The 27,609-nt window shown below is 47.6% G+C and overlaps 2 protein-coding genes across 4 annotated transcripts; both read left to right on the top strand.

Annotated features, from left to right (window-relative positions):
• The first annotated feature begins 56 nt into the window (after positions 1–56).
• LOC129815245 (bombesin receptor-activated protein C6orf89 homolog) lies at positions 57–9,351 on the top strand. Of its 3 annotated transcripts, none has more exons than XM_055868857.1 (8): positions 85–535; positions 1,053–1,340; positions 1,700–1,865; positions 1,983–2,131; positions 2,319–2,467; positions 5,012–5,147; positions 5,258–5,381; positions 6,440–9,351. In XM_055868857.1, the coding sequence occupies exons 2-8, from the start codon at positions 1,152–1,154 to the stop codon at positions 6,520–6,522; spliced, it is 996 nt and encodes a 331-aa protein (XP_055724832.1). In that variant the 5' UTR covers positions 85–535; positions 1,053–1,151; the 3' UTR covers positions 6,523–9,351. The 3 variants fall into 3 exon arrangements, with proteins under 3 accessions (XP_055724834.1, XP_055724832.1, XP_055724833.1); XM_055868858.1 differs by having other exon boundaries at positions 1,020–1,340; XM_055868859.1 differs by lacking the exon at positions 2,319–2,467 and having other exon boundaries at positions 57–535; positions 1,700–1,870.
• A 376-nt stretch (positions 9,352–9,727) lies between these two features.
• Positions 9,728–26,479, top strand: LOC129815244 (zinc finger protein 76-like). Its single transcript, XM_055868856.1, has 13 exons — positions 9,728–11,625; positions 12,662–12,761; positions 12,892–12,975; positions 13,087–13,164; positions 13,367–13,557; positions 13,784–13,969; positions 16,044–16,245; positions 22,970–23,149; positions 23,954–24,157; positions 24,256–24,347; positions 24,620–24,781; positions 24,908–25,021; positions 25,182–26,479. Exons 2-13 carry the CDS (start codon positions 12,689–12,691, stop codon positions 25,269–25,271), a joined length of 1,656 nt encoding a protein of 551 aa, XP_055724831.1. The 5' UTR covers positions 9,728–11,625; positions 12,662–12,688; the 3' UTR covers positions 25,272–26,479.
• Positions 26,480–27,609: the final 1,130 nt, after the last annotated feature.

Below are 27,609 nucleotides of genomic sequence, written 5' to 3'. Positions count from 1 at the left end.
TGCATATTACAAAAAAATGACTTTTTGTGACAAAGCAGATTCATCAACACATTTCTCATATACATGTAAAATAAAAAAGATATACTGTCAATACAAAAATAACACGTGTATTAATATATACTAATTCATTCATATTTTACAAATAGTTTTTTTTAAACATCAATCTTGAGTTTTACTACACGAATATGCTGTTGACAGTCTCAACGTGAATCTGTCCAACTGGGAAGTCAAGTGACATCGGTAAATTCTGGTTTCCACAGCCACAAAGTAAAAATTGTCTATAGGCCTATCATAAAAATGTATGAAAACAAACATTTAGGTTAGGCATAAGATTAGCAGTGTGGTTAAAGTTAGGTTTAACATCTGATTTTAAGAAGATAAATTGTAGAAATTGGCGGAGGTGGTTTATGACTTTAAGGCTGTGGTAACTAGTGACGACCGCAAATTATCAAACAGCAAGCAAGTGGGAAAGGTTGCTTGGTCGACACGAAGCTAAATATGAACGAGACAATAGATCTGTAAAAAAAAAAAGCCGGTGAGTTCAAGATCACTGTTTAAAATATGACGTTTTCTTGATCTTATGAAATCTAGCTAGCTATACCTGTTAAAAGTAGCGAAGCTAAGTTAGGGTCCTAGCCAATTAGCTAGCTAACGTTAGCATTATTTATTTGTTTACCCCACTGCTGTCGCTGGCACACTCACTGTATGATAAAGGTAAAACGACAACGTTAGAATAACAAATATCTCCAAGGGTTAGATTGACATAGAGTTGAACTTAGTAACGTTAGATGCGTTCTGTACATTGTGGATTTCTAAGGAAAGATTTATCTGCCTGTTTAGCTTCTGTCCAACGTTTTTTTTAACCTCAATTGTTTGTTGATATTGTTCACACATGCAAATTACTACTTATTGCATACAGTTAACATCGGCCTCTGAATGCATTTTTGACCACAGTCCAATGCCAAGTTCAGCACTATAATCAGGATTGTTTGTGTATCTTCTGTTTGGGGCTTTGGAAGTGCTGTCTTACCAACCTCTTCAACTTCAAACAGGGAAGACAATATGAGTGACGCAGCTGCAACCCGAAGGCTAGAGGCACTGTCCTCCTAAATTAACTGTTGACTGAAATCAGTTGGACCACATTGTTTGCCATGGGCACCACACTGAGTGAGCCTTGCATCTACGACAAGCTGTCTGAGAGCATCGATATTCTCCGCCAGTCGGGGTATCGCTATGGCATGTCAGAGAGGGAGATCGAGAAGTTTATCAAACAAGTCCTGGAGACCAACGAGCCTCGAAGAGACCCACCACAATTCCCCATCCTTCGAGCCACCATCAAGGTAAGATACACACACACACTCATGTAAGATCATACACAGGGACTGTCTAAAAGGCACTTGCCCATCAGGAAAGTCAGGAGTATTTTTGGGTTGCCCAAAGATTATGATCGCTTGCAGAAAAATCTTAAGTGGCTATTTGCACCTACAGGGGAGGAACCAGAAAGAACAGATACTAGAATTCTTTGCATTTTGTTTGTGATCAGTAAAACACAAGAACCTACCCAATGGGGAAACCACAGAGCAGGCTCATCTTGCATGATTGCTCAGGTCACTTTCCCTGAGCAATAAGAAAACCCTTAATGTCAATCCCTGCATTGATGAACCATCCTCTCACTAGTTCCTCTTTTTCCATACTGTAGTTTGTGGTAGCAGTAGGCTTTCTGGTGGTGGTGGTGCTGGCCTTCACCTACCCCCAGACTCGGCCCCAGCTAGGTGTGACGTACACGGGGGGACATAACTGGTCCTCTCCCCTCAGCCACATCAGACTGCTGGCTCTGCCCATTGCCAAGAAATACAACCTGCAAGGTACAGTAAGTCTAAAACACTATTTTAGACACTATCCATAGTTGTTCACTAAAGACAATGGGTCTTTGTTCCTAGCCAGTGTGTGTAACAGCAGCTGCTCTCTCCTCTCTCCTGTAGGTTTCCATGAGTGGTGGAGTGCAGGGGCTCTGCGACAGGGCCTGGTCAACTGTTCTGGCTGTGCTGAGGTGTCCTCTGTGCTGGAGGTCCCTGAGACCCTCAGAGAGTCTGCAGCCATGCGCAGAGGTCCACAGCCTGTGCTGCTCAAGGTACGTCCACCACTAACAATAAAGAAAGACTGAACAACAACAATTTCCCTGAAAGTGAGGGTCAAGTCTGCTCATTGTTTACAGATCCACCACAGAAAGATCTTTATTGAGCTAGTTCATTTAGCTAACATCCGCAGTTAGTCTTGTCTGCAGCTGTGCCTGACATATGTCCTCTGTCTTTATGTAGGGTGGGGAGTCTCTGTGTCTGCAGAGGCAGCAGTTAGAGGAGCTCTACTCAGCCCACTCCAGCTCCATGAGTATACTACTGGAGGAAGACAACCTACTGTCACATGATGAGGGTTTTCCACAGGGCCCTGCAAACTTTACCCTGCTCTGGTACATTTACATTACATTTTAGACATTTAGCAGGGTGGGAAATTAACACCCGCCAAATGCGGGGAGACTTTGGCATTGGCGGGTAAAAATATCACCAGCCACGTTGGCAGCTGGTCACACACAGCATTTGGGAACATTTTTATTTTTTATTTAAAAAAAATAATTTTAAACTGAAGCCCAAATGTAGAAGTTGGTCAAATTGACCTGAAAGGCTACTAAAGTGTGGCTTTGTCCTCGTGTTTCTTGGCTAGTTGCTCAATATTAGTTTGAGTTTGCTGCAACTGTTTGACACAGAGAATCTCATCCCTGACAGACACTAAGTGCTGTTACCACAGTAATGGCCTGCCTCTTAAAGGGGCAGCTGAACATTTGTCACCTAATCAGTCAAATATTTGGGGGTACATTGTGCTTGATTGAGCATGGAACACTGCAAAAAAAAATCATAAATGTTTGGTCATGTCTTATCATTAAGACACTCACAATTTAATTTTGCTCCTGAATTTATTTGTGTGCTCAAAAATAAACATATGTACCCTGAACTAATAATAATCATTAACAAGTCGTATCACTCAGAATTTTGTGGCAGGGAATGCACTTTGTTGATTCTTGATGTTCAGTTGTAGAACTGTTAAGCGGTTTTACTTTTTACTATTGTATCTAAATGATTTATTTGACATACATTGGTTAAAAGACAGATCCCAAAAATGAAATTGAATTCAGCAAAATACCACATTACAAAGCATACTCGTCCGTCATTTGTGATTTTTGGTGTGATTATGATGAAAAAACACTTAGGCTGGTAAAAAAAAAATCAGAGTGGCTGGTAGATTTGTTTTGATCTGCATGCCACAGTGGCCGTTGGAACAAAAAGTAAAACTTCCACCCTGGGTCTTATCTAGAGCAACTTAGAGGAGCAATTAGGGTTTAAGTGCCTTGCTCAAGGGAACATCGATTTTTCACCTAGTTGGCTCTGGGATTCGAACCAGAGACCTTTCCGGGATACAGGCCCAACACTCTTAACCGCTAGGCTACCTGGTGTGCGTGTATATGTAGATAAACACAGAGACACACAACTATACACACATGCAGTGCATTTGGAAAGTATTCAGATCCTTTTCCACATTTTGTTACATTAGGCTTATTCTAAAATGGAATAAATACATTTTTCCCTCAGCAATCTACACACAATACCCCATAATGACAGTGAAAACAATGTTTGCAAATGTATTGGATATAAAAAGAAACATACCTTATTTCCATAATGATTCAGACCCTTTGCTATGAGATTTGAAATTGAGCTCAGGTGCATCCTGTTTCCATTGACCATTCTTGAGATGTTTCCACAACTTGATTGGAGTCCACCTGTGGTAAATTCAATTGATTGGACATGACTTGGAAAGGCACACACCTGTTTATATAAGGTCCCACAGTTGACAGTGCATGTCAGAGCAAAAACCAAGCCATGAGTTTGAAGGAATTGGCCGTAGAGCTCTGAGACAGGATCTGGGGAAGGGCCTTGGTCAGTTCCTCTGAAGATGGGAGAACCTTCCAGAAACCCAACCATCTCTGCAGCACTCCGCCAATCAGTATTTTATGGTAGAGTGTCCAGATGGAAGCCACTCTTCAGTAAAAGGCACATGACAGCCCCCTTGGAGTTTGCCAGAGGCACCTAAAGGACTCTGACCATGAAAAACAATATTCTCTGGTCTGATGAAACCAACATTAAACTCTTTGGCCTGAATGTCATGTCTGGAGGAACCCAGGCACCATCCCTACGGTGAAGCATGGGGGTGGCGGCATCATGCTGTGGGGATGTTTTTCAGTGGCAGGGACTGAAAGACTAGTCAGGATCGAAGGAAAGATGAACGGCGCGGAAAGTACACAGAGATCCTTGATGAAAACCTGCTCCGGACCTCCTACTGGGGCAACAGTTCACCTTCCAACAGGACAGCGACCGTAAACACACAGCCAATACATTGCAGGAGTGGCTTCTGGCAAGTCTCTGAATGTCCTTGAGTGGCCCAGCCAGAGCCCGGACTTGAACCCGATCGAACATCTCTGAAGAGACCTGACAATAGCTGTGCAGCAACCTGACAGAGCTTGAGAGGATATGCAGAGAAGACTGGGAGAAACTCTCCAAATACAGTTGTGGTGTCATACCCAAGAAGACTCGAGGCTGTAATCGCTGCTAAAAGTGCTTCAATAAAGTACCTACGAAAGGGTCAGACTACTTATGTAAATGTGATATTTCAAAAAACATACATTAGCAAAAATTTCAAAAAACCTATTGGCTTTGTCATTATGGGGTATTGTGTGTAGATTGAGGGGAATGTTTTTTTTTTTTTTTAATAAGGCTGTAACGTAACAAAATGTGGGGAAAAATCAAGGGGTCTGAATACTATTTCTGACTGCACTGTAATGAGCATGACTTGGTCATTTTAAAAACAGGTCTCCAAGGAAAGAAAACAAGGATGCATTTCTGTTATACTCATCTGACTAAATCACCTCTTCTCTCTCGCCTCTCCTCCGCCCTCCACTCCCTAGGAGGTTTACATCTGGTGCCAGAGAGAAGGTGTTGAGGTGGCTTTTCCCCAAAGCTGAGCTATGTCCTCTACTGGACAGCGCTGGAACAACACTGCAGCGTTGCCTGGTCACGCATAGTGCCAACTCTCAGAGCAGAGTGAGTCTGGCCTCGAACACAGCCCAAATATACAAACATGCATGTTTGTTGTTATGGTGTTTGGTGTGATACAGCAGCATATTGGTACAGTGGTATTGTGTGTGTTTTAGGGGGTGCGAGTGCTGGGCTGGCTGGTGGTAGGAGAAGGGCTACCCACGGTTCGAGTGGTCCCTGTCCACCGCTGTCAAAAACACTGTAGCTCCTTCAACCTCTGGCTGGGACCGGGAGATATGGGTGAGAACACAAACATACTTACATGTATACTGTTGTCATTTTTAGTTCATTATTTGAATATGGTGTGTTTGTGCTAGAGGTTGACCGATTTTAATTAGGGCCGATTTCAAGTTCATAACAATCGGCATTTTTGGACACCGATTATGGCCGATTACATTGCACTCCACGAGAAGACTGCGTGGCAGGCTGACTACCTGTTATGTGAGTGCAGCAAGGAGCCACGGTAAGGTGCTAGCTAGCATTAAACTTATCTTATAAAAAACAATCAATCTTTACATTCACTAGTTAACTACACATGGTTGATGATAATACTAGTTTATCGAGCTTGTCTCCTGCATTGCATATAATCGATGCGGTGCCTGTTAATTTATCATTGAATCACAGCCTACTTCGCCAAACGGGTGATTTAACAAAAGCACATTTGCACAAAAAAAAGCACAATCGTTGCTTGAATGTACTTAACCATAAACATCAATGCCTTTCTTAAAATCAATACACAAGTACACTGCTCAAAAAAATAAAGGGAACACTTAAACAACACAATGTAACTCCAAGTCAATCACATTTCTGTGAAATCAAACTGTCCACTTAGGAAGCAACACTGATTGACAATAGATTTCACATGCTTTTGTGCAAATGGAATAGACAAAAGGTGGAAATTATAGGCAATTAGCAAGACACCCCCCAAAACAGGAGTGATTCTGCAGGTGGTGACCACAGACCACTTCTCAGTTCCTATGCTTCCTGGCTGATGTTTTGGTCACTTTTGAATACTGGCGGTGCTCTCACTCTAGTGGTAGCATGAGACAGAGTCTACAACCCACACAAGTGGCTCAGGTAGTGCAGTTCATCCAGGATGGCACATCAATGCGAACTGTGGCAAAAAGGTTTGCTGTGTCTGTCAGCGTAGTGTCCAGAGCATGCAGGCGCTACCAGGAGACAGGCCAGTACATCAGGAGACGTGGAGGAGGCCGTAGGAAATTTTTATTTTATTTTTAGACCTATACAAGTTTGCATTTAGTTTGACCTCATTGTGACCTTTGCTTTGACCCTGCCAGTGTATGCTGACCCGCGCTACTGGCAGATGGAGCTGTTCCCCAGCCGAGACCAGAACATTGTTTGTGACGGTTCCACTTTCTGAGGGAGGAGAGGAAAAGCTGAACGAGACAGAATGGGAGGAAGAGAGTAAAGGGATGGAGGGTTTGGACTTGCCATCCAGAACTCTTAAACCCTCACTCCAGTCCAGACTTCTTACCGGCTGAGAATATATCACTTCCTGTGATTGGACCTTTTAACTGTCCCTTGTAGGCTAGTCCCACCCTCCTCTCTAGGTCTGGAAAATAATACTTTCCACAGGCACAGAAGAGACTGAAGAGGTTCCCCTAATACTACACGCATCCCTAGCCCCTACCGTTCTCTTGCCTAATACCAAACCAATCCCTAAACCTCACCCCTCTCTGGCCTAATACCAAACTCATCTCTAGCCCCTACCTGTGCCTCTTCATTGATATCCCTTCACAGATCTGTGGCAACTGGATGGTTATAAGCAGGGAGGGACCACACTCAAGCTGGGAGAGGTGTGTTGGTGAGGAAGAGGCTGGAACATTCTCCCATTCAGCCCAAAGAAGAAATGGAGAGAGTGACTGATCTAATTTTTGGAACATCAGAGGCCTTTGCTCCTATGCTGTGTTCAGTTGGAATGTTCAAGATTATTTTGGTTATGTATTTTAGTTGCGATCAAATCACATCCACAATGGGACAGTTTTGGAGTGCTGCCCTCCCTCATCTACTCACTTATAAACTGGCCTGTGTTCATCTAAATTCAACATGTCGCTGCTAGTGTAACAATGACAGGTGGTTAGGAGGATGTGTAAAATTGATTTATACATTTAAGGGGAATTGCTTTTGATAACTGAAAGTGCAGAAATTGTATTTAATATATAGTTGATGGTAAGTGCTTGTGCCATAATTTTAAATGCTGTTTGTTAATGTTCTTTTCACTGATTGTTTTTGTTTTTTGTCAATGCTTTTTTTTTTTTTTTTTCTGTCCCCATGTAAGCACTAACTATCCGGAACTTGTTGTCAGTGTTTGATGTTGTCACACTGTTGCCATTCTGAGATTTGATCCTGTTCTATTGCTGAACATAATATTTATACAGTTTTAATCTCTCAGAATTCACAATTTTACACAACGTCAAGTTATGGACATATTGTCAAGTTATACATTGTCACATTGTTATTGATGCATTCAGAAAACCAATGTGATTATGTACTGGTTACTGACAAAATAAAGGAAACTCTTGAGTAAATGAGGGATACAAAGTATATTGAAAGCAGGTGTGGTTCCTGAGTTAATTAACATCCCATCATGCTTAGCGTCATGTATAAAAATGCCCAGTTGCCCATTTTATTTATCTACCATGGCTAGAAGAGATGTCAGTGACTTTGAAAGAAAGGTCTCAAAGGAGTATAGGGGGTTTAAGTGGTGTGTCACCAGATCTCAACTCAATTGAACACATGGGAGATTCTGGAGCAGCACCTGAGACTGTGTTTTCCTCCAACAAAACACCAAATTATGGAATTTCTCGTGGCAGAATGGTGCCTCCAATAGAGGTCCAGACACTTGTTGAATTTATGCCAAGGCTCATTGAAGCTGTTCTGGTGGCTCAACACCATATTAAGACACTATGTTGGTGTTTCCTTTATTTGAGTAGGTACCTGTGTATTTACAAGGGAACTTTGTTATCAGAGCTGCTTTTATCATTATTTTGTCATGTTCAGGTGATGTCCATGTATTGAAGCCTAAACTATTAACAGTGGTTATTACGGTTAGACTCTTCATGACTGGGGATGTATTGGCATGTACTACTGCCATATTGTATATACATACTGTGAATGGAACTGTTCTTTGGTAGTACACATCCAATTCCCTTTGTATGAACTCTGAGGATAGTGCCAAAAATGTCCTTATTTGAGTCAGTTCTCTGGGTGGATAACCCAGTTGGGTGGTGTTTGATCTCTTTACTCGGAAGCCCAGTTGGGTGGGTGAGATCTTTATCATTGTCTTTGCTGCTCAAAGTATATTTGTGGTTCAAGGCCCTCAGCTTTCACCAACCACTATCATCTCCTTCCTGATCCTGAAACATTTGCCTTGAGTTCAAGCTTGCCTTTTTCTTATCACGCCTTACAGTATGTTCAATTAGTTATTTATTTTTTCTGTTAGCAAGGTTAAGACTAATGTTGTCCTTCAAGCAGGCTGCAGTGGATTCTTTGTGATGAAAACAGGGTAATGTATGTCACTGGCTTTAAAGCTGCAATATTTAACTTTCTGGGCCACCTGACCAAATTTACATTGACAGATCTATAACTCACATTTCTTTCTCATTGAAAGCAAGTCTAAGAATTGGTAGTAGAGCTGTTATGTGCACTATTTCTATTCTTCCCATTCTTACATTTTTTTTTTGTGCCTTTTACTTTCAGTTTGTACACCAGCTGAAAATACAATTATTTTTGGTTATGGAAGATATATTTCACAGCAGTTTAGATGTTACAGTGATTCTCTACAGTACACTATACTTGCTTGTTTTGTCACAAACTATTATAATTTTAGCAATCAGGAAATAGTGATTTCTGCATAGTGCACCTTTACATGTGATTGCTTTGGTGAAAGCAGACAATTCAACTTGTTTAAATTGGCTTTGAATAATAGCTTTGTATGATCAAATTGCAATGTGAGTCAAGAATTAGACACTTGCTTTGGTTGTTTGTGTGTGTCTAATAGGTGTCATGGAAATCCACACTGATTTGACCATTGTATTTTCAGATATCCCTTGAAAAAATGAGAACTTAAATGTGCAATAATTTCTGTGTTGGATCTTAATCAGAGAGCATTATATCAAATAGTTTGATTTCATGCACTCTTGTCAGATGCTAAATGTTTATATAATGTTTATAAAGGTTTTCTGCTCTACTCTGTGCTGTGTTGCTTGTCAGTTATACATGCAGAGATTGACAAAAATAAGTACTTTCAGGGCTTTTTCCTATGTGGCTACTGCTACATATTTTCAAGAAGTAAATGTTCACCTTTTACATATCTAAACAGCCTGCTTCAGAAATTGCTGATCCTAAAAATTATCTATAACCAGTACTGCGCACCCCGGTAACAACACCTAGCCTTTGAGGTCAGTACAACAAAACTGACCCTAGATCAATCTGGTGACTGGTGGTGTAATGATCCAACTCGTTGTCATACCATTCAGGTTCCCGGGTGCTTCTGTGGTGCCTGGTGCATGGCGGTCTGCTGGAGGTGAGTATCCCAGTTTGCGCTGCAACTTGTCAAACCGAGGGAGAGATGGGATATAAAAATGGGGGATAGGGAGGGGAAAATAAAGAGCTTGTGATTTTCTGGATTTCTTTAGCGTTTGAGAAGAAATATCAAGAAATAGAAAACGCTTTGTTAGGGATCGATTATCGGCGTTACCGATGGGAGTAACCCGGTTGCGTTGCAAATGTCTGATTCAAGCGCAAACGTGTTGTAGTGAATGAGGCCTGGTTGTATTTCCACTACCGTGCGCTTTAGCTAGTTAGTCACGTCAAAATACATATTGTAAACGTAGTCAAAGTTGTGGCGCTAGCTATTTACTATTAGGGAAATGTATGGTGTTATGTGACTTAGTTGGCGAAGAAAATGTGTTTATTGAAGTTAAAGCTAGCCATAGCACCAATAGCCAGCCAGCTAACTTTACCTTTCAGTGTAATGGTGACGTTAGCTTGCTAGATGCCTAGCTGTCACTCGACCTCTAGCTTGTTGGTTAAGCAGTTAACTTAGCTTGCCATTTGAAATTGACTGAGTCCACATTTCTTCTTGACTAACTAGCTATAGGATTCATGGCATAATGTTATACTATATTCCCAGTAATTATTGACTCGAATGAAAGCTAGCTGTGTGGTCTGCTTAGAGTGGAGTTTAGTCCGCTACAGTAACCAGCTGTAGAATAATGAATTCAACCATTCAAACCTCTCTCTCATTACCAACAAAGAACCCATCTAAACCGGTACAGTGACAATTAGCTCTAGTGTAGATCCCTGTAGTATATACTGAGTGTACTTGTCAGATATTACTGCACTGTCGGAGCTAGAAACAAAAGCATTTCGCTACACCCGCAATAACATCTGTTAAACACGAATGTGACCAATAAAATGTGATTTGAGTGTACAAAAAATTAGGAATGCCTTCCAAATATTGAGTTGCACCCCACTTTTCCCTCAGAACAGCCTCAATTCGTCAGGGCATGGACTATACAAAGTGTTGAAAGCATTCCACAGGGATGCTGGCCCATGTTGACTCCAATGCTTCCCACAGTTGGCTGGATGTTCTTTGGCAGGTAGACCATTCTTGATAAACACAGGAAACTGTTGAGTGAAAAACCCAGCAGCATTGACATATTGACACCCAGTTCAAAGACACTTAAATATTTTGCTCCCGAGTGGTGCAGCCATCTAAGGCAGTGCATCTCAGTTCTAAGTGCTTCACTACAGACACCCTGGTTCGAATCCAGGCTGTATCACAACTGGATGTGATTGAGAGTCCCATAGGGCGGCGCACAATTGGCCCAGCGTCGTTCGGGTTCGGCCAGTGTAGGCGTCATTGTAAATAAGAATTTGTTCTTAACTGACATGCCTAGTTAAATAAAAGGTTCACCCTCTGAATGGCACAAATACACAACCGGTCTTAAAAATCATTTAACCTGTCTCCTCCCCTTCATCTACACTAATTTAAGTGTCATCAATGAGGGATCATAGCTTTCCCTGAATTCACCTGGTCAGTCTGTCATGGAAAGAGCAGGTGTTCCTAATGTTTTTCACACTCAGTGTACACTAATTGACCAAAAGTATGTGGACACCTGCTCGTCGAACATCTCATTCCAAAATTACGGGCATTAATATGGAGTTGGTCCCCTTTGTTGCTATAACACAAGGTTTTCCACTAGATGTTGGAGCATTTTAAAAAATATATATTTATTTAACTAGGCAAGTCGGTTAAGAACAAATTCTTATTTTCAACGACAGCCTAGGAACAGTGGGTTCTTCCGAAATGAAGAAGCACTTTCAGTTTCTCTTACTTAGCTAGCAAATGCAGCTAGCTAGTTTAGCCTACTGAAACACCCTGCTCAAACAGAGGGATGCTTTGTTAGCTAGCTGGCTATGACTATTCAACACAACACTGGAACTCTTCCAACTCAAGGTAAGCTTTTGGTGTTACTAATTTATTGCCACTGGGGCCCGCCTGTGTAATTGCTTACTGACTGTATGCGAACGTTACTGCATGATTGTAACGGGTTTACTAATGCTTTAGTTCTATTAGTTATGCTGACTAACATTACTTTAGCTAATATGGTGACAACGATGTACAGTAGGCTGTGTAGCGGTTGGGCTTGGAAAGGTTTTTTCACCTGGTCACATACAGCTGATGTGTTGTGCATTAAAGTCCACAAGCGAAGGGAAGAGAAAGGAATACAACGTGGCTGCTATGAAAGTGAACTCTGTTTACGTGTGATCAGGGGTGTATTCATTCCTCCGATTCTGTTGAAAAACAATTCTTAAACGGAACAAAACGGGGATAAACAGACGTGGATTTGTCAAATAGAAACTCTCCTTTGCAACTCTTGGATGATAATGATTACACCCTATACCAGCTAGATGCAGGCAAGGGTGTGTCTCTTGACCTGTGTGTACCTAAACTTTCAATAATTGCACAGTGACAACCGGATGGAAATGCACCCATTGATGGCATACTGCTTATGCCATAAACTGTTGTATAAACTTGATCATAAGCAGATAGCTATGTCCATTGACAGTAAAATAGTCTGCCCCCCCCCCCCCCCCCCCCTAGACTCATCTTCAACCTAACCTAGGTGCATACACATAATACAAGTATTATAATATGCCATATTCACTGGTTGAGGGTCAAGGCCAGCCACATTTTGGGAACACGCATCACTCACCTCCCTTTCTCTTCTATGACGTGTCAAGCTACCACACAACCCCTAGGTCATCATCACTGCATTGAGGTCACATCAGCTGACCCAGGGAATATAACCTTGCTACAGAGCAAGATGTTAGGACAGTAGCTACATAATAAACAGCACAATGCAGTAGTACACAGGATTGCTGGGGATCCTCCATTGTGTGTGTGTGTGTGTGTGGTAGAAGAGCGTCAGCCTGTCACGGCAGTGGAGTTTAAGTAGCTATGTGTGTCTCTCTCTTTCTCTTATTGTCAGAAAGAGCATCTGTAGCTGAGCAGAAGGATGGAGAGTTTGGGATTGCAGGCTGTTGCCCTCAGTGATGGTTCCACAGCCTACATTGAACAAGCCATCAAAGGTGTCAAACTCACACATTCACACACTACTAAAAAATTATGAAATGCACAACTCAAAGCTAACATTCACATGTCCACCAGTATGAGTATGTATGACTGCCACTGATATCAACAATATACTGATTTCATCAGATGGCAACCTAGTGGAAGGCGATACTATTCAGTTGGAGGATGGTACTACAGCCTACATTCAGCAGGTCACTATACAGCAGAAAGGTCAGTGTACACCCTCAGAACAACATGTCTGCCGGAGGGTTTGTGAATAACCTTTTGTGTGTTCTGTGAGCTCATACCTCTCCTGATGCTGTTTTCCTGTTGTCTTCCCAGAGCCCCTGCCCTTTGAGGACGGCCAGGCAGTGCAGCTGGAGGACGGGACCACGGCATACATCCACCACACACCCAAAGGTATATTAGCAACTAACCAGATGCTGTATTCACCACTCTAGGAAAGGTTGTCTTGTTGAGGCAATAGGGTGGTCATCATCATCTTGTTTTATCATTATCCAGTCACACATCAGTTATTATTACTTCTGCAAAGGATGGAAGGAAAGTCATCTCAAACATTTTCAAAGAGGACCATCTAACCTCTGACCTCTAACCCCGGCAGATGGGTATGATCCCAGTGCGGTGGAGGCGGTGCAGCTGGAGGATGGCAGCACGGCGTACATCCACCACCCCTCGGGCCTGCAGACTGGCAGCACCATCCTGACTTTGCAGCCAGGGGGTGGCCTGGAGGAGCTAGCTGCAGATGACACTGTGGACACAGACACCATCACCACCCTGGAGAACTATGCCAAGGTCTCGCTCTTTTTCTGCTGTTGTATCACTCATGTGTTCTATCACTCACGGTTTCCTGTAAATTATTTTTTAGTTATTTTTCTTAAAAGCTCAATTTTCCCCCCCATGTGTCTTTCTCTCTCTCACAGATACTATGTAGTTCTACTTCTTGCGGTGGAATAAGCAATGTTGTACTTTTAATCAATATAATGCTCTCAAACTCTGTTCTCCCCTGTTTTCTCCCCAGATGACGGGTTCTGAGGTGGAGGTGGATGAGACCATGAGCAGTACCAATGGACTGCAGGACATAGAGCCTATTGTACAGGTGATGGGGTCGTGGGGTTCCCCTAAGGGTCAGCAGACGGCTGAGAAGACATTCCGCTGTGACTACGAGGGCTGTGGACGTCTCTACACCACAGCACACCACCTCAAGGTACCACACACTCCCTCTACATCACAGCACACACTGACCCTCGGACCACAGTACCCCACCTTAAGATACCATACACATACAGTGGCAAGAAAAAGTATGTGAACCCTTTGGAAATACCTGGACTTCTGCATAAACTGGTCATAAAATTTGATCTGATCTTCATCTAGGTCACAACAATAGACAGTCTGCTTAAACTAATAACACACAAACAATTATACGTGTTCCTGTCTTTATTGTACACACCGTGTAAACATTCACAGTGCAGGGTGGAAAAGTATGTGAACCCTTGGATTTAATAACTGGTTGACCCTCCTTTGGCAGCAATAACCTCAACCAAAAGTTTTCTGGAGTTGTGGATCAGACCTACACAGCGGTAGGTTTTTGGACCATTCCTCTTTACAAAACTGTTTCAGTTCAGTAATATTCTTGGGATGTCTGGTGTGAACTGCTCTCTTGAGGTCATGCCACAGAATCTCAATCGGGTTGAGGTCAGGACTCTGACTGGGCCAATCCAGAAGGCGTATTTTCTTCTGTTGAATCAATTCTGTTGTTGATTTACTTCTGTGTTTTGGGTCGTTGAGCTTCAATTGGCGGACAGATAGCCTAACATTCTCCTGCAGAATGTCTTGATAAACTTAGGAATTAATTTTTCTGTCGATGATAGCAAGCTGTCTAGGCCCTGAGGCAGCAAAGCAGCCCCAAACCATGATGCTCCCTCCACCGTACTTTACAGTTGGGATGAGGTTTTGATGTTTGTATGCCTTTTTTTCTCCACAAAGTGTTGTGTGTTCCTTCCAAACAACTCAACTGTAGTTTCATCTGTCCACAGAATATTTAGCCAGTAGTACTGTGGAACATCCAGGTGCACATTTGCGAACTTCAGACGTGCAGCAATGTTTATTTTAGGCAGCAGTGGCTTCCGTGGTGTCCTCCCATGAACACCATTCTTGTTTAGTGTTTTACGTATCATAGACTCGTCAACAGAGATGTTATCATGTTCCAGAGATTTCTGTAAGTCTTTAGCTGACATTCTAGGATTCTTCTTAACCTCATTGAGCATTCTGCGCTGTGCTCTTGCAGTCATCTTTGCAGGACGGCCACTCCTAGGGAGAGTAGCAACAGTGCTGAACTTTCTCCATTTATAGACAATTTATCTTACTGTGGACTGAAGAACATCAAGGCTTTTAGAGATACTTTTGTAACCCTTTCCAGCTTTATGCAAGTCAACAATTCTTAATCTTAATCTAATCTTCTGAGATCTCTTTTGTTCAAGGCATGGTTCACATCAGGCAATGCTTCTTGTGAATAGCAAACTCAAATTTTGTGTTTTTTACAGGGCAAGGCAGCTCTAACCAACATCTCCAAACTCGTCTCATTGATTGTACTCCAGGTTATCTGACTCCTGACTCCAATTCGCTTTTGGAGAAGTCATTAGCCTAGGCGTTCACATTGTCACGGCCCCTCTGCATTGCAGAGGAGGGTCGTTAGTGATTGGAGCCACCTGGGCTCAGGGTATTTAAACTTGCTTCACTAATCACTTCTCTCTCTGCTCCTCCAGGTATGATCCTGTTTTGTTTGTTCCTTTGTAGTTGTACATAGTTTTCACTCAGTCATATTCACACACACAGATTCACACATCCATGTACTTTACATACACCTTACATTATGATACTTCCACACCTCATTCCTTTTTCTTAGTTTAAAGTTAATAGTTTTGGTTTATAATAAAGAACATTTTTAATTGGCCTATACCTGTTGTTCGTGTCCCCTCATTTTTGTCACAGGCTATGAGCCGGCTTGTGACAACATACATTTTCCAACCTACACTGTAAATGTCAAATTATGTATTCAATATAGACAAGACAAATACAATAATTTGTGTGTTATTAGTTTAAGCAGACTGTTTGTCTGTTGTTGTGAGTTAGATGAAGATCAGATCAAATTTGATGACCAATTTATGTAGAAATCCAGGTAATTCCAAAGGGTTCACATACTTTTTCTTGCCACTGTACACACATTTGTTCCCACTTGAGAAGATATTCATGTTACATTAACTTTCACCCTGTCTTGTCAGGTGCATGAGAGGGCTCACACAGGTGTCCGGCCATACAGGTGTGATGTGTTGACGTGTGGAAAGGCGTTCGCTACAGGTTACGGCCTGAAGAGTCACCTACGGACACACACTGGAGAGAAACCATACAAGTGTCCTGAAGACATGTGCTTCAAGGCCTTCAAAACCTCCGGAGACCTCCAGAAGCATGTCCGCACGCACACAGGTAGTGGGACGCACACAGGTAGTGGGACGCACACAGGTAGTGGGACGCACACAGGTAGTGGGACGCACACAGGTAGTGGGACGCACACTGGTAGTGGGACGCACACTGGTAGTGGGACGCGGACGCACACAGGTAGTGGGACGCGGACACTGGTAGTGGGACACGGACACTGGTAGTGGGACACGGACACTGGTAGTGGGACACGGACACTGGTAGTGGGACACGGACACTGGTAGTGGGACACGCACACTGGTAGTGGGACACGCACACTGGTAGTGGGACACGCACACTGGTAGTGGGACACGCACACTGGTAGTGGGACACGCACACTGGTAGTGGGACACGCACACTGGTAGTGGGACACGCACACTGGTAGTGGGACACGCACACTGGTAGTGGGACACGCACACTGGTAGTGGGACACGCACACTGGTAGTGGGACACGCACACTGGTACACTGGTAGTGGGACGCGGACGCACACAGGTAGTGGGACGCGGACACTGGTAGTGGGACGCGGACACTGGTAGTGGGACACGGACACTGGTAGTGGGACACGGACACTGGTAGTGGGACACGCACACTGGTAGTGGGACACGCACACTGGTAGTGGGACACGCACACTGGTAGTGGGACACGCACACTGGTAGTGGGACACGCACACTGGTAGTGGGACACGCACACTGGTAGTGGGACACGCACACTGGTAGTGGGACACGCACACTGGTAGTGGGACACGCACACTGGTAGTGGGACGCGGACGCACACTGGTAGTGGGACGCGGACGCACACTGGTAGTGGGACGCGGACGCACACTGGTAGTGGGACGCGGACGCACACTGGTAGTGGGACGCGGACGCACACTGGTAGTGGGACGCGGACGCACACTGGTAGTGGGACGCGGACGCACACTGGTAGTGGGACGCGGACGCACACTGGTAGTGGGACGCGGACGCACACTGGTAGTGGGACGCGGACGCACACTGGTAGTGGGACGCGGACGCACACTGGTAGTGGGACGCGGACGCACACTGGTAGTGGGACGCGGACGCACACTGGTAGTGGGACGCGGACTGGTAGTGGGACGCGCACTGGTAGTGGGACGCGCACTGGTAGTGGGACGCGCACTGGTAGTGGGACGCGCACTGGTAGTGGGACGCGCACAGGTAGTGGGACGCGCACAGGTAGTGGGACGCGCACAGGTAGTGGGACGCGGACGCACACGGGTATTGGGACGCGGACTCACACGGGTATTGGGACGCGGACGCACACGGGTAGTGGGACGCGCACGGGTAGTGGGACGCGCACGGGTAGTGGGACGCGCACGGGTAGTGGGACGCGCACGGGTAGTGGGACGCGCACACTGGTAGTGGGACGCGCACACTGGTAGTGGGACGCGCACACTGGTAGTGGGACACGCACACTGGTAGTGGGACACGCACACTGGTAGTGGGACACGCACACTGGTAGTGGGACACGCACACTGGTAGTGGGACACGCACACTGGTAGTGGGACGCGGACGCACACTGGTAGTGGGACGCGGACGCACACTGGTAGTGGGACGCGGACGCGCACTGGTAGTGGGACGCGCACAGGTAGTGGGACGCGCACAGGTAGTGGGACGCGCACAGGTAGTGGGACGCGGACGCACACAGGTAGTGGGACGCGGACGCACACAGGTATTGGGACGCGGACGCACACAGGTATTGGGACGCGGCCTTACACAGGTATTGGGACGCGGCCTTACACAGGTATTGGGACGGGGACGCGCACGGGTATTGGGACGGGGACGCGCACGGGTATTGGGACGGGGACGCGCACGGGTATTGGGACGGGGACGCGCACGGGTATTGGGACGGGGACGCGCACGGGTATTGGGACGGGGACGCGCACGGGTATTGGGACGGGGACGCGCACGGGTATTGGGACGGGGACGCGCACGGGTATTGGGACGGGGACGCGCACGGGTAGTGGGACGCGCACGGGTAGTGGGACGCGCACGGGTAGTGGGACGCGCACGGGTAGTGGGACGCGCACGGGTAGTGGGACGCGCACGGGTAGTGGGACGCGCACGGGTAGTGGGACGCGGACGCACTCAGGTAGTGGGACGCACACTGGTAGTGGGACGCACACTGGTAGTGGGACGCACACTGGTAGTGGGACGCACACTGGTAGTGGGACGCACACTGGTAGTGGGACGCACACTGGTAGTGGGACGCACACTGGTAGTGGGACGCACACTGGTAGTGGGACGCGGACGCACACAGGTAGTGGGACGCACACTGGTAGTGGGACACGGACGCACACAGGTAGTGGGACGCACACAGGTAGTGGGACGCACACAGGTAGTGGGACGCACACAGGTAGTGGGACGCACACAGGTAGTGGGACGCACACTGGTAGTGGGACGCGGACGCACACAGGTAGTGGGACGCACACAGGTAGTGGGACGCACACTGGTAGTGGGACGCACACTGGTAGTGGGACGCACACTGGTAGTGGGACGCACACTGGTAGTGGGACGCACACTGGTAGTGGGACGCACACTGGTAGTGGGACGCACACTGGTAGTGGGACGCACACTGGTAGTGGGACGCACACTGGTAGTGGGACGCACACTGGTAGTGGGACGCACACTGGTAGTGGGACGCACACTGGTAGTGGGACGCACACTGGTAGTGGGACGCACACTGGTAGTGGGACGCACACAGGTAGTGGGACGCGGACGCACACAGGTAGTGGGACGCGGACGCACACAGGTAGTGGGACGCGGACGCACACAGGTAGTGGGACGCGGACGCACACAGGATGTGGGACGCACACAGGTAGTAGGACGCGGACGCACATAGGTAGTGTGACGCACACAGGTAGTGGGACGCGGACGCACACAGGTAGTGGGACGCGCACTGGTAGTGGGACGCGCACAGGTAGTGGGACACGGACGCGCACAGGTAGTGGGACACGGACGCACACAGGTAGTGGGACGGGGACGCACACAGGTAGTGGGACGGGGACGCACACAGGTAGTGGGACGGGGACGCACACAGGTAGTGGGACGGGGACGCACACAGGTAGTGGAACGCACACAGGTAGTGGGACACGGACGCACACAGGTAGTGGGACGCACACAGGTAGTGGGACACGGACGCACACAGGTAGTGGGACGCACACTGGTAGTGGGACGCACACAGGTAGTGGGACGCACACAGGTAGTGGGACACGGACGCACACAGGTAGTGGGACGCACACTGGTAGTGGGACGCACACAGGTAGTGGGACGCACACAGGTAGTGGGACGCACACAGGTAGTGGGACGCACACAGGTAGTGGGACGCACACAGGTAGTGGGACGCACACAGGTAGTGGGACGCACACAGGTAGTGGGACGCACACTGGTAGTGGGACGCGCACAGGTAGTGGGACACGGACGCACACAGGTAATGGGACGGGGACGCACACAGGTAGTGGGACGGGGACGCACACAGGTAGTGGGACGGGGACGCACACAGGTAGTGGGACGGGGACGCACACAGGTAGTGGAACGCACACAGGTAGTGGGACACGGACGCACACAGGTAGTGGGACGCACACAGGTAGTGGGACACGGACGCACACAGGTAGTGGGACGCACACTGGTAGTGGGACGCACACTGGTAGTGGGACGCACACAGGTAGTGGGACGCACACAGGTAGTGGGACACGGACGCACACAGGTAGTGGGACGCACACTGGTAGTGGTACGCACACAGGTAGTGGGACGCACACAGGTAGTGGGACGCACACAGGTAGTGGGACGCACACAGGTAGTGGGACGCACACAGGTAGTGGGACGCACACAGGTAGTGGGACGCACACAGGTAGTGGGACGCACACAGGTAGTGGGACGCACACAGGTAGTGGGACGCACACAGGTAGTGGGACGCACACTGGTAGTGGGACGCACACTGGTAGTGGGACGCACACAGGTAGTGGGACGCACACAGGTAGTGGGACGCACACAGGTAGTGGGACACGGACGCACACAGGTAGTGGGACGCACACTGGTAGTGGGACGCACACAGGTAGTGGGACGCACACTGGTAGTGGGACGCACACAGGTAGTGGGACGCACACAGGTAGTGGGACGCACACAGGTAGTGGGACGCACACAGGTAGTGGGACGCACACAGGTAGTGGGACGCACACAGGTAGTGGGACGCACACTGGTAGTGGGACGCACACTGGTAGTGGGACGCACACAGGTAGTGGGACGCACACTGGTAGTGGGACGCACACAGGTAGTGGGACGCACACAGGTAGTGGGACGCACACAGGTAGTGGGACGCACACTGGTAGTGGGACGCGCACAGGTAGTGGGACGCGCACAGGTAGTGGGACGCGCACAGGTAGTGGGACGCGCACAGGTAGTGGGACGCGCACAGGTAGTGGGACGCACACAGGTAGTGGGACGCACACAGGTAGTGGGACGCACACAGGTAGTGGGACGGGGACGCACACAGGTAGTGGGACGGGGACGCGCACAGGTAGTGGGACACGGACGCGCACAGGTAGTGGGACGCACACAGGTAGTGGCACGCGGACGCACACAGGTAGTGGGACGCACACAGGTAGTGAGACGCACACAGGTAGTGAGACGCACACAGGTAGTGAGACGCACACAGGTAGTGAGACGCACACAGGTAGTGAGACGCACACAGGTAGTGAGACGCACACAGGTAGTGGGACGCACACAGGTAGTGAGACGCACACAGGTAGTGGGACGCACACAGGTAGTGAGACGCACACAGGTAGTAGGACGCACACAGGTAGTGGGACGCACACAGGTAGTGAGACGCACACAGGTAGTGGGACGCACACAGGTAGTGAGACGCACACAGGTAGTAGGACGCACACAGGTAGTGAGACGCACACAGGTAGTGAGACGCACACAGGTAGTGGGACGCACACAGGTAGAGGGACGCACACAGGTAGTGGGACGCACACAGGTAGTGAGACGCACACAGGTAGTAGGACGCACACAGGTAGTGGGACGCGGACGCACACAGGTAGTGGGACGCACACAGGTAGTGGGACACGGACGCACACAGGTAGTGGGACGCACACAGGTAGTGGGACGCGGACGCACACAGGTAGTGTGACGCACACAGGTAGTGGGACGCGGACGCACACAGGTAGTGGGACGCGCACAGGTAGTGGGACACGGACGCACACAGGTAGTTGGACGGGGACGCACACAGGTAGTTGGACGGGGACGCACACAGGTAGTGGGACGCACACAGGTAGTGGGACGCGCACAGGTAGTGGGACGCGCACAGGTAGTGGGACGCACACAGGTAGTGGGACGCGCACAGGTAGTGGGACACGGACGCACACAGGTAGTGGGACGGGGACGCACACAGGTAGTGGGACGGGGACGCACACAGATAGTGGGACGCACACAGGTAGTGGGACGCGCACAGGTAGTGGGACACGGACGCACACAGGTAGTGGGACGGGGACGCACACAGGTAGTGGGACGGGGACGCGCACAGGTAGTGGGACGGGGACGCGCACAGGTAGTGGGACACGGACGCGCACAGGTAGTGGGACACGGACGCGCACAGGTAGTGGGACGCACACAGTTAGTGGGACGCACACAGGTAGTGGGACGCGGACGCACACAGGTAGTGAGACGCACACAGGTAGTGAGACGCACACAGGTAGTGGGACGCGGACGCGCACAGGTAGTGGGACGCACACAGGTAGTGGGACGCACACAGGTAGTAGGACGCACACAGGTAGTGGGACGCGGACGCACACAGGTAGTGGGACGCACACAGGTAGTGAGACGCACACAGGTAGTAGGACGCACACAGGTAGTGGGACGCACACAGGTAGTGGGACGCACACAGGTAGTGAGACGCACACAGGTAGTAGGACGCACACAGGTAGTGGGACGCGGACGCACACAGGTAGTGGCACGCGGACGCACACAGGTAGTGGGACGCGGACGCACACAGGTAGTGGCACGCGGACGCACACAGGTAGTGGCACGCGGACGCACACAGGTAGTGGGACGCGGACGCACACAGGTAGTGGGACGCACACAGGTAGTGGGACGCGGACGCACACAGGTAGTGGGACGCACACAGGTAGTGGGACGCGGACGCACACAGGTAGTGGGACGCGGACGCACACAGGTAGTGGGACGCGGACGCACACAGGTAGTGGGACGCGGACGCACACAGGTAGTGGGACGCGGACGCACACAGGTAGTGGGACGCGGACGCACACAGGTAGTGGGACGCGGACGCACACAGGTAGTGGGACGCACACAGGTAGTGGGACGCACACAGGTAGTGGGACGCACACAGGTAGTGGGACGCACACAGGTAGTGGGACGCACACAGGTAGTGGGACGCACACAGGTAGTGGGACGCACACAGGTAGTGGGACGCGGACGCACACTTTCCCCCACCACTACTTTTCCTCTTACTGTCATTTTCTCTTCAGTCTCATATCTGTATTTCTCCACCCCGTCTAGTCCTCTTCGGATCTTTCTCCTTTTTCTCCTGCCTCTCCTCCCCTCCTTGTTTCCCTCCCTCTTTTTGTTAGATGGTACAGTGTTTAGGTGTGTGTTCCAGGGCTGTAGGTGCTCTCCCCATATCTAATATCTCCCTCATCTCCCACCTTTGTCTTTCATTCCTTCTCTCCATATCTTCCCCTGACACTTCTCCTTCTGTCAGGTGAGAAGCCGTTTAAGTGTCCGTTTGAGGGTTGTGGTCGTTCCTTCACCACCTCTAACATCAGGAAAGTCCACATCAGAACACACACAGGAGAGCGCCCCTACATGTGCCCTGAACCATCCTGTGGACGAGGCTTTGCCAGTGCCACCAACTACAAGAACCACATGAGAATACACACAGGTAAGACACACACACACTACTAAAATTATATAAGAGTACACACAGGTAAGACACACACACACACTACTAAGATCATATGAGAGTACACACAGGTAAGACACACACACACACTACTAAGATCATATGAGTACACACAGGTAAGACATACACACACACTACTAAGATCATATGAGAGTACACACAGGTAAGACACACACACACACACTACTAAGATCATATGAGAGTACACACAGGTAAGACACTACTAAAATCATATGAGTACACACAGGTAAGACACACACGCACACTACTAAAATCATATGAGAGTACACACAGGTAAGACACACACACACACTACTAAAATTATATGAGAGTACACACAGGTAAGACACACACACACACTACTAAAATCATATGAGAATACACACAGGTGAGAGGTTCCATTACTGCTTTGTTAGTTACTTAAGCAATAAGGCTCGAGAAGGTGCGGTATATGGCTAATATACCACGGCTAAAGGCTGTTCTTATGCATCACGCAACACAGAGTGCCTGGACACAGCACTTAGCTGTGGTATATTTGCCAAATACCACTGACCCCCGAAGTGCCTTATTGCTATTATAAACTGGTTACCAACGTAATTAGAGCAGTACAAATACATGTTTTGTCATACCCATGGTATACGGTCTGATATACCACAGCTGTCAGCCAATCAGCATTCAGGGCTCAAACCACCCAGTTAAAATTGACATTAACTAAGTGCTCCACTCTTTCTCCCTCCCTCTCTAAATCTCTCTCTCCCTCTCCGCACCCTCTCTCTCCTCTAGGGGAGAAACCCTACCTGTGTACAGTCCCTGGTTGTGGGAAGCGATTTACAGAGTACTCCAGCCTGTACAAGCACCATGTGGTTCACACACACTGCAAACCTTACACCTGCAACCACTGTGGCAAAACCTACAGACAGACCTCCACGCTGGCCATGCACAAACGCACCACGCACGGAGATTTTGAGGCCACAGGGGACGGGGAAGGTATGTAGACACACACACTCCTATAACAAACACCAACTGAGGACAGAAGGTTTGAACAGTATTAATTAATTAATTGGCTGCCTCTGTCTCTGTTGCAGAAGCGATGGATGACCAATCACAAGCCTCCTTCCTGGAGGGGGCGGAGCAGAAAGAGGATGGGACGGATTCCCAGGTTATCATTGGTTCACAGGTAGTTAATCATTTCCTATCTAGTAATTCAGCTTGTGTGATATAGATAGAAAATAGCGTAAGCTCTCAGCTGTCCCACCAAAGACTTTGTGGATGCAGTCAACTCCTGAAACATGCAATAGTTTTCCATTCTCATTCATTTGATTGCAGCATGCTCCGGTTTAGCACATGCTGTCAAGACAGTCTCAAGCTGTTGCATTTATCAAAGCTTTACTGTATTATAAAAAATGGTTGGTTCTCTGTCCTTCAGTTTGATTGGTTCTGTTCTGGCAGGTGGGTCTGTCGACAGAGGACTTACAGGCACTCAGTAAGGCCATCACCATGGTAACGCAGGACGGCACAACCATTTCCCTGCCGACCCACCAGACGGACATGGCCTCCATGGGACACCACCACATCACCATGGTTACAGGGGAGGGCAAGGAGCTGCAGCCGGTATGTTGCACACACATCTTAGCCCACACTAAGCTATCTGTGTGAATCAGTATTTGCTCTTGCATGTCAATGTTTGTACTGTAAAGTGGATCATCATGTTATTGGTGGTTTGTCTTTCCTCTCCAGGTTGCCATAGTGACATCGGAGGGTATTATGACAGGCGGCTTGCAGGGCTCCGGCCCTCACTACCAGCAGGTCGCACTGCTGGCCACGGCTAACGGCACCCAGATTGCTGTTCAGGTCAGTATAGAGTACACACACCGAGATTAACAATCTGTAAGTGGCACTCTGAGCATTACACTGATTTGTTAATAGTGTGTGTGTGTGTGTGTGTGTGTGTGTGTGTGTGTGTGTGTGTGTGTGTGTGTGTGTGTGTGTGTGTGTGTGTGTGTGTGTGTAGCTGGAGGAGCAGCAGACGTTGGAGGAGGCCATCAGCATGGCGACAGCTGCCATCCAGCAGGGAGGGCTGGTTCAGGACGAGGACACATGAGGGGAGCTGCTGAGACACACCTACCCCCCCAAACAGAGCATCTTTCCCTGGGTACGACACGGTACCTGCTCCCCTTAGCGCCAACCAGCTCCACAGCACTCCTGGAGCCCTGTCTCCTGCCACAGACACAGAGTGAGCAGAAGTCCTATCTCAGAACTCAGAACCAATCAGAGAGACTTCGAGAAGCCGTTGTCATGGATACTGGCTTTAGAATGTTCAGATATGAGCAGATTGATCTTTCTTTGTTTTAGCCACAATACAGTAGCATACTCATCCTGCTGCTTCTGAGAAGCAGCACCTGCACTAAAGCTAGCTCCAGTTTGATTTTACCTCAATTCTTCATAATCATGATACAATAATGGATAAAAGCATCTGCTAAATGGCATATCATGATACAATTATGGATTAAAGCATCTGCTAAATGGCATATCATGATACAATAATGGATAAAAGCGTCTGCTAAATGGAATATCATGATACAATAATGGATTAAAGCATCTGCTAAATGGCATATCATGATACAATAATGGATAAAAGCGTCTGCTATATAGCATATCATGATACAATAATGGATAAAAGCGTCTGCTTAATGGCATATCATGATGCAATAATGGATAAACGTGTCTGCTAATGGCATATCATGATACAATAATGGATAAAAGCGTCTGCTAAATGGCATATCATGATACAATAATGGATAAAAGCGTCTGCTAAATGGCATATCGTGATACAAGAACGGATAAAAGCATCTGCTAAATGGCATATCGTGATACAAGAACGGATAAAAGCATCTGCTAAATGACATATCGTGATAGCAGATGCTTTTATCCATTCTTGTAAATGGCATATCGTGATACAAGAACATAAAAGCATCTGCTAGTTGGCATATCGTGATACAAGAACGTTTGTTTTGGTTTTGTATTTCTCTGACTGCAGTGAGTTTTCCAGTACTGTGTACTTCTGCGTCTACTCTGTTTTGGTTTGAAGAGTGCTCTTAAACAGATGGATTCTTTCAACTGAAACACTTGTGAAACTGTTCAGAGGTAGACTGTCCGTCTGAGGAGCTAAAGGTTGGCCACGTCATTGAAGAAATGAACTGCAAAACTACAGAGCCCAATATCAGCGGTATCAAGCTGCGACGTGTAGTGTATCTGGATCTATGCTGACGTTGCCGAGGTGTACATTTGTCAATAAATAGCTTTACCTTTGCTGTGTGTCTCACAATGCATTTCTGGCTGATATTATTTATCTGATTGTCTTTTCACCACCAGAGAGCAGACTCACACCTAAAATACCCCTCAACCAAGAAAATGTTTTTGAGAAAGACCTGTCAGTTATGGTGTTTTCCTTCTATCAGAAAGATTAGCTTCTTGTCTTTGATTATCTTTACTGACTTAAGTCTCTCCTATGAGATGTTTTGTAAAAGTAATTTTTTAACAAGACAAAGACAGTAACACCATAAAATGTCACTGTACTAACAGTGCATCTTAATGTAATAATAGGTCAAGGAAACAGACAGATGAGTCTTCAATGATAATTCACTCATTCGTGCATGTTTTAATGAAACAACTCAAATCATGGCTAAAGACAAAAGGGTGGAAAAATAAGCTGGGAATAAAACATAAACAGGGAAGACAAAACATGAGGTCACCATTGAATCTCTGCATTCCACCACTAGCTGTCTCCACCTCTCATTTGTTATGGGTTGCCACTTGTGCCCCCCTGCACCCTCCAGCCTGCCTGCCTCTCATACAAAGGGGCAGATGGCCAAGCAGCAGCCCAGCCCTCTCATCCCCAGGATCAGTGCATTCCAGCCCCGCCACACTCCAACTAGTCCCCCCTTTATCACGACTCTCGTGGTGGTGGTGGTGGTTGTTGTTCAGGCCAAGAAAATGAACTAAACATGGAGATATGGTGATCTGGATCTCATCGCTGATCAGAAGGAGGAGAGCTTTTAACAACAGTGTTTTGGTCACATTCCCCTGTTCAGACTTTACATGCATCAACCAATGGTCGTATGCCACGTCATCGACTGACAGATTGCTATAACATATGTTATGGTTATCTGATACGTAAAATACAGTACCTTTCCAGGTGTAGTTAGATCTGTAATGCGTCAGCAACGTCTGGGCAGAGGAACACACCCATAATCTACACCAGGCAGACCACAGGACACACCAAACCCTTCCTCCTCTCCACCCCTCCTACTTCATTTCCTCTGCTTTGCTGCTCTGTTCTCCCTCGACAACAGCACCTGATTGGCGGGGGGCGGCTGTGACATAACGCCTCATCGGGACCAACAGCTGCAGTGAGTTAGAGAGAGAAGGTAGAGAGAGCA

This window comes from Salvelinus fontinalis, chromosome 18 (genome assembly GCF_029448725.1).
Source record: "Salvelinus fontinalis isolate EN_2023a chromosome 18, ASM2944872v1, whole genome shotgun sequence".
Classification (NCBI taxonomy): domain Eukaryota; kingdom Metazoa; phylum Chordata; class Actinopteri; order Salmoniformes; family Salmonidae; genus Salvelinus; species Salvelinus fontinalis.
This window is presented reverse-complemented; position numbering and strand designations above follow the sequence as displayed.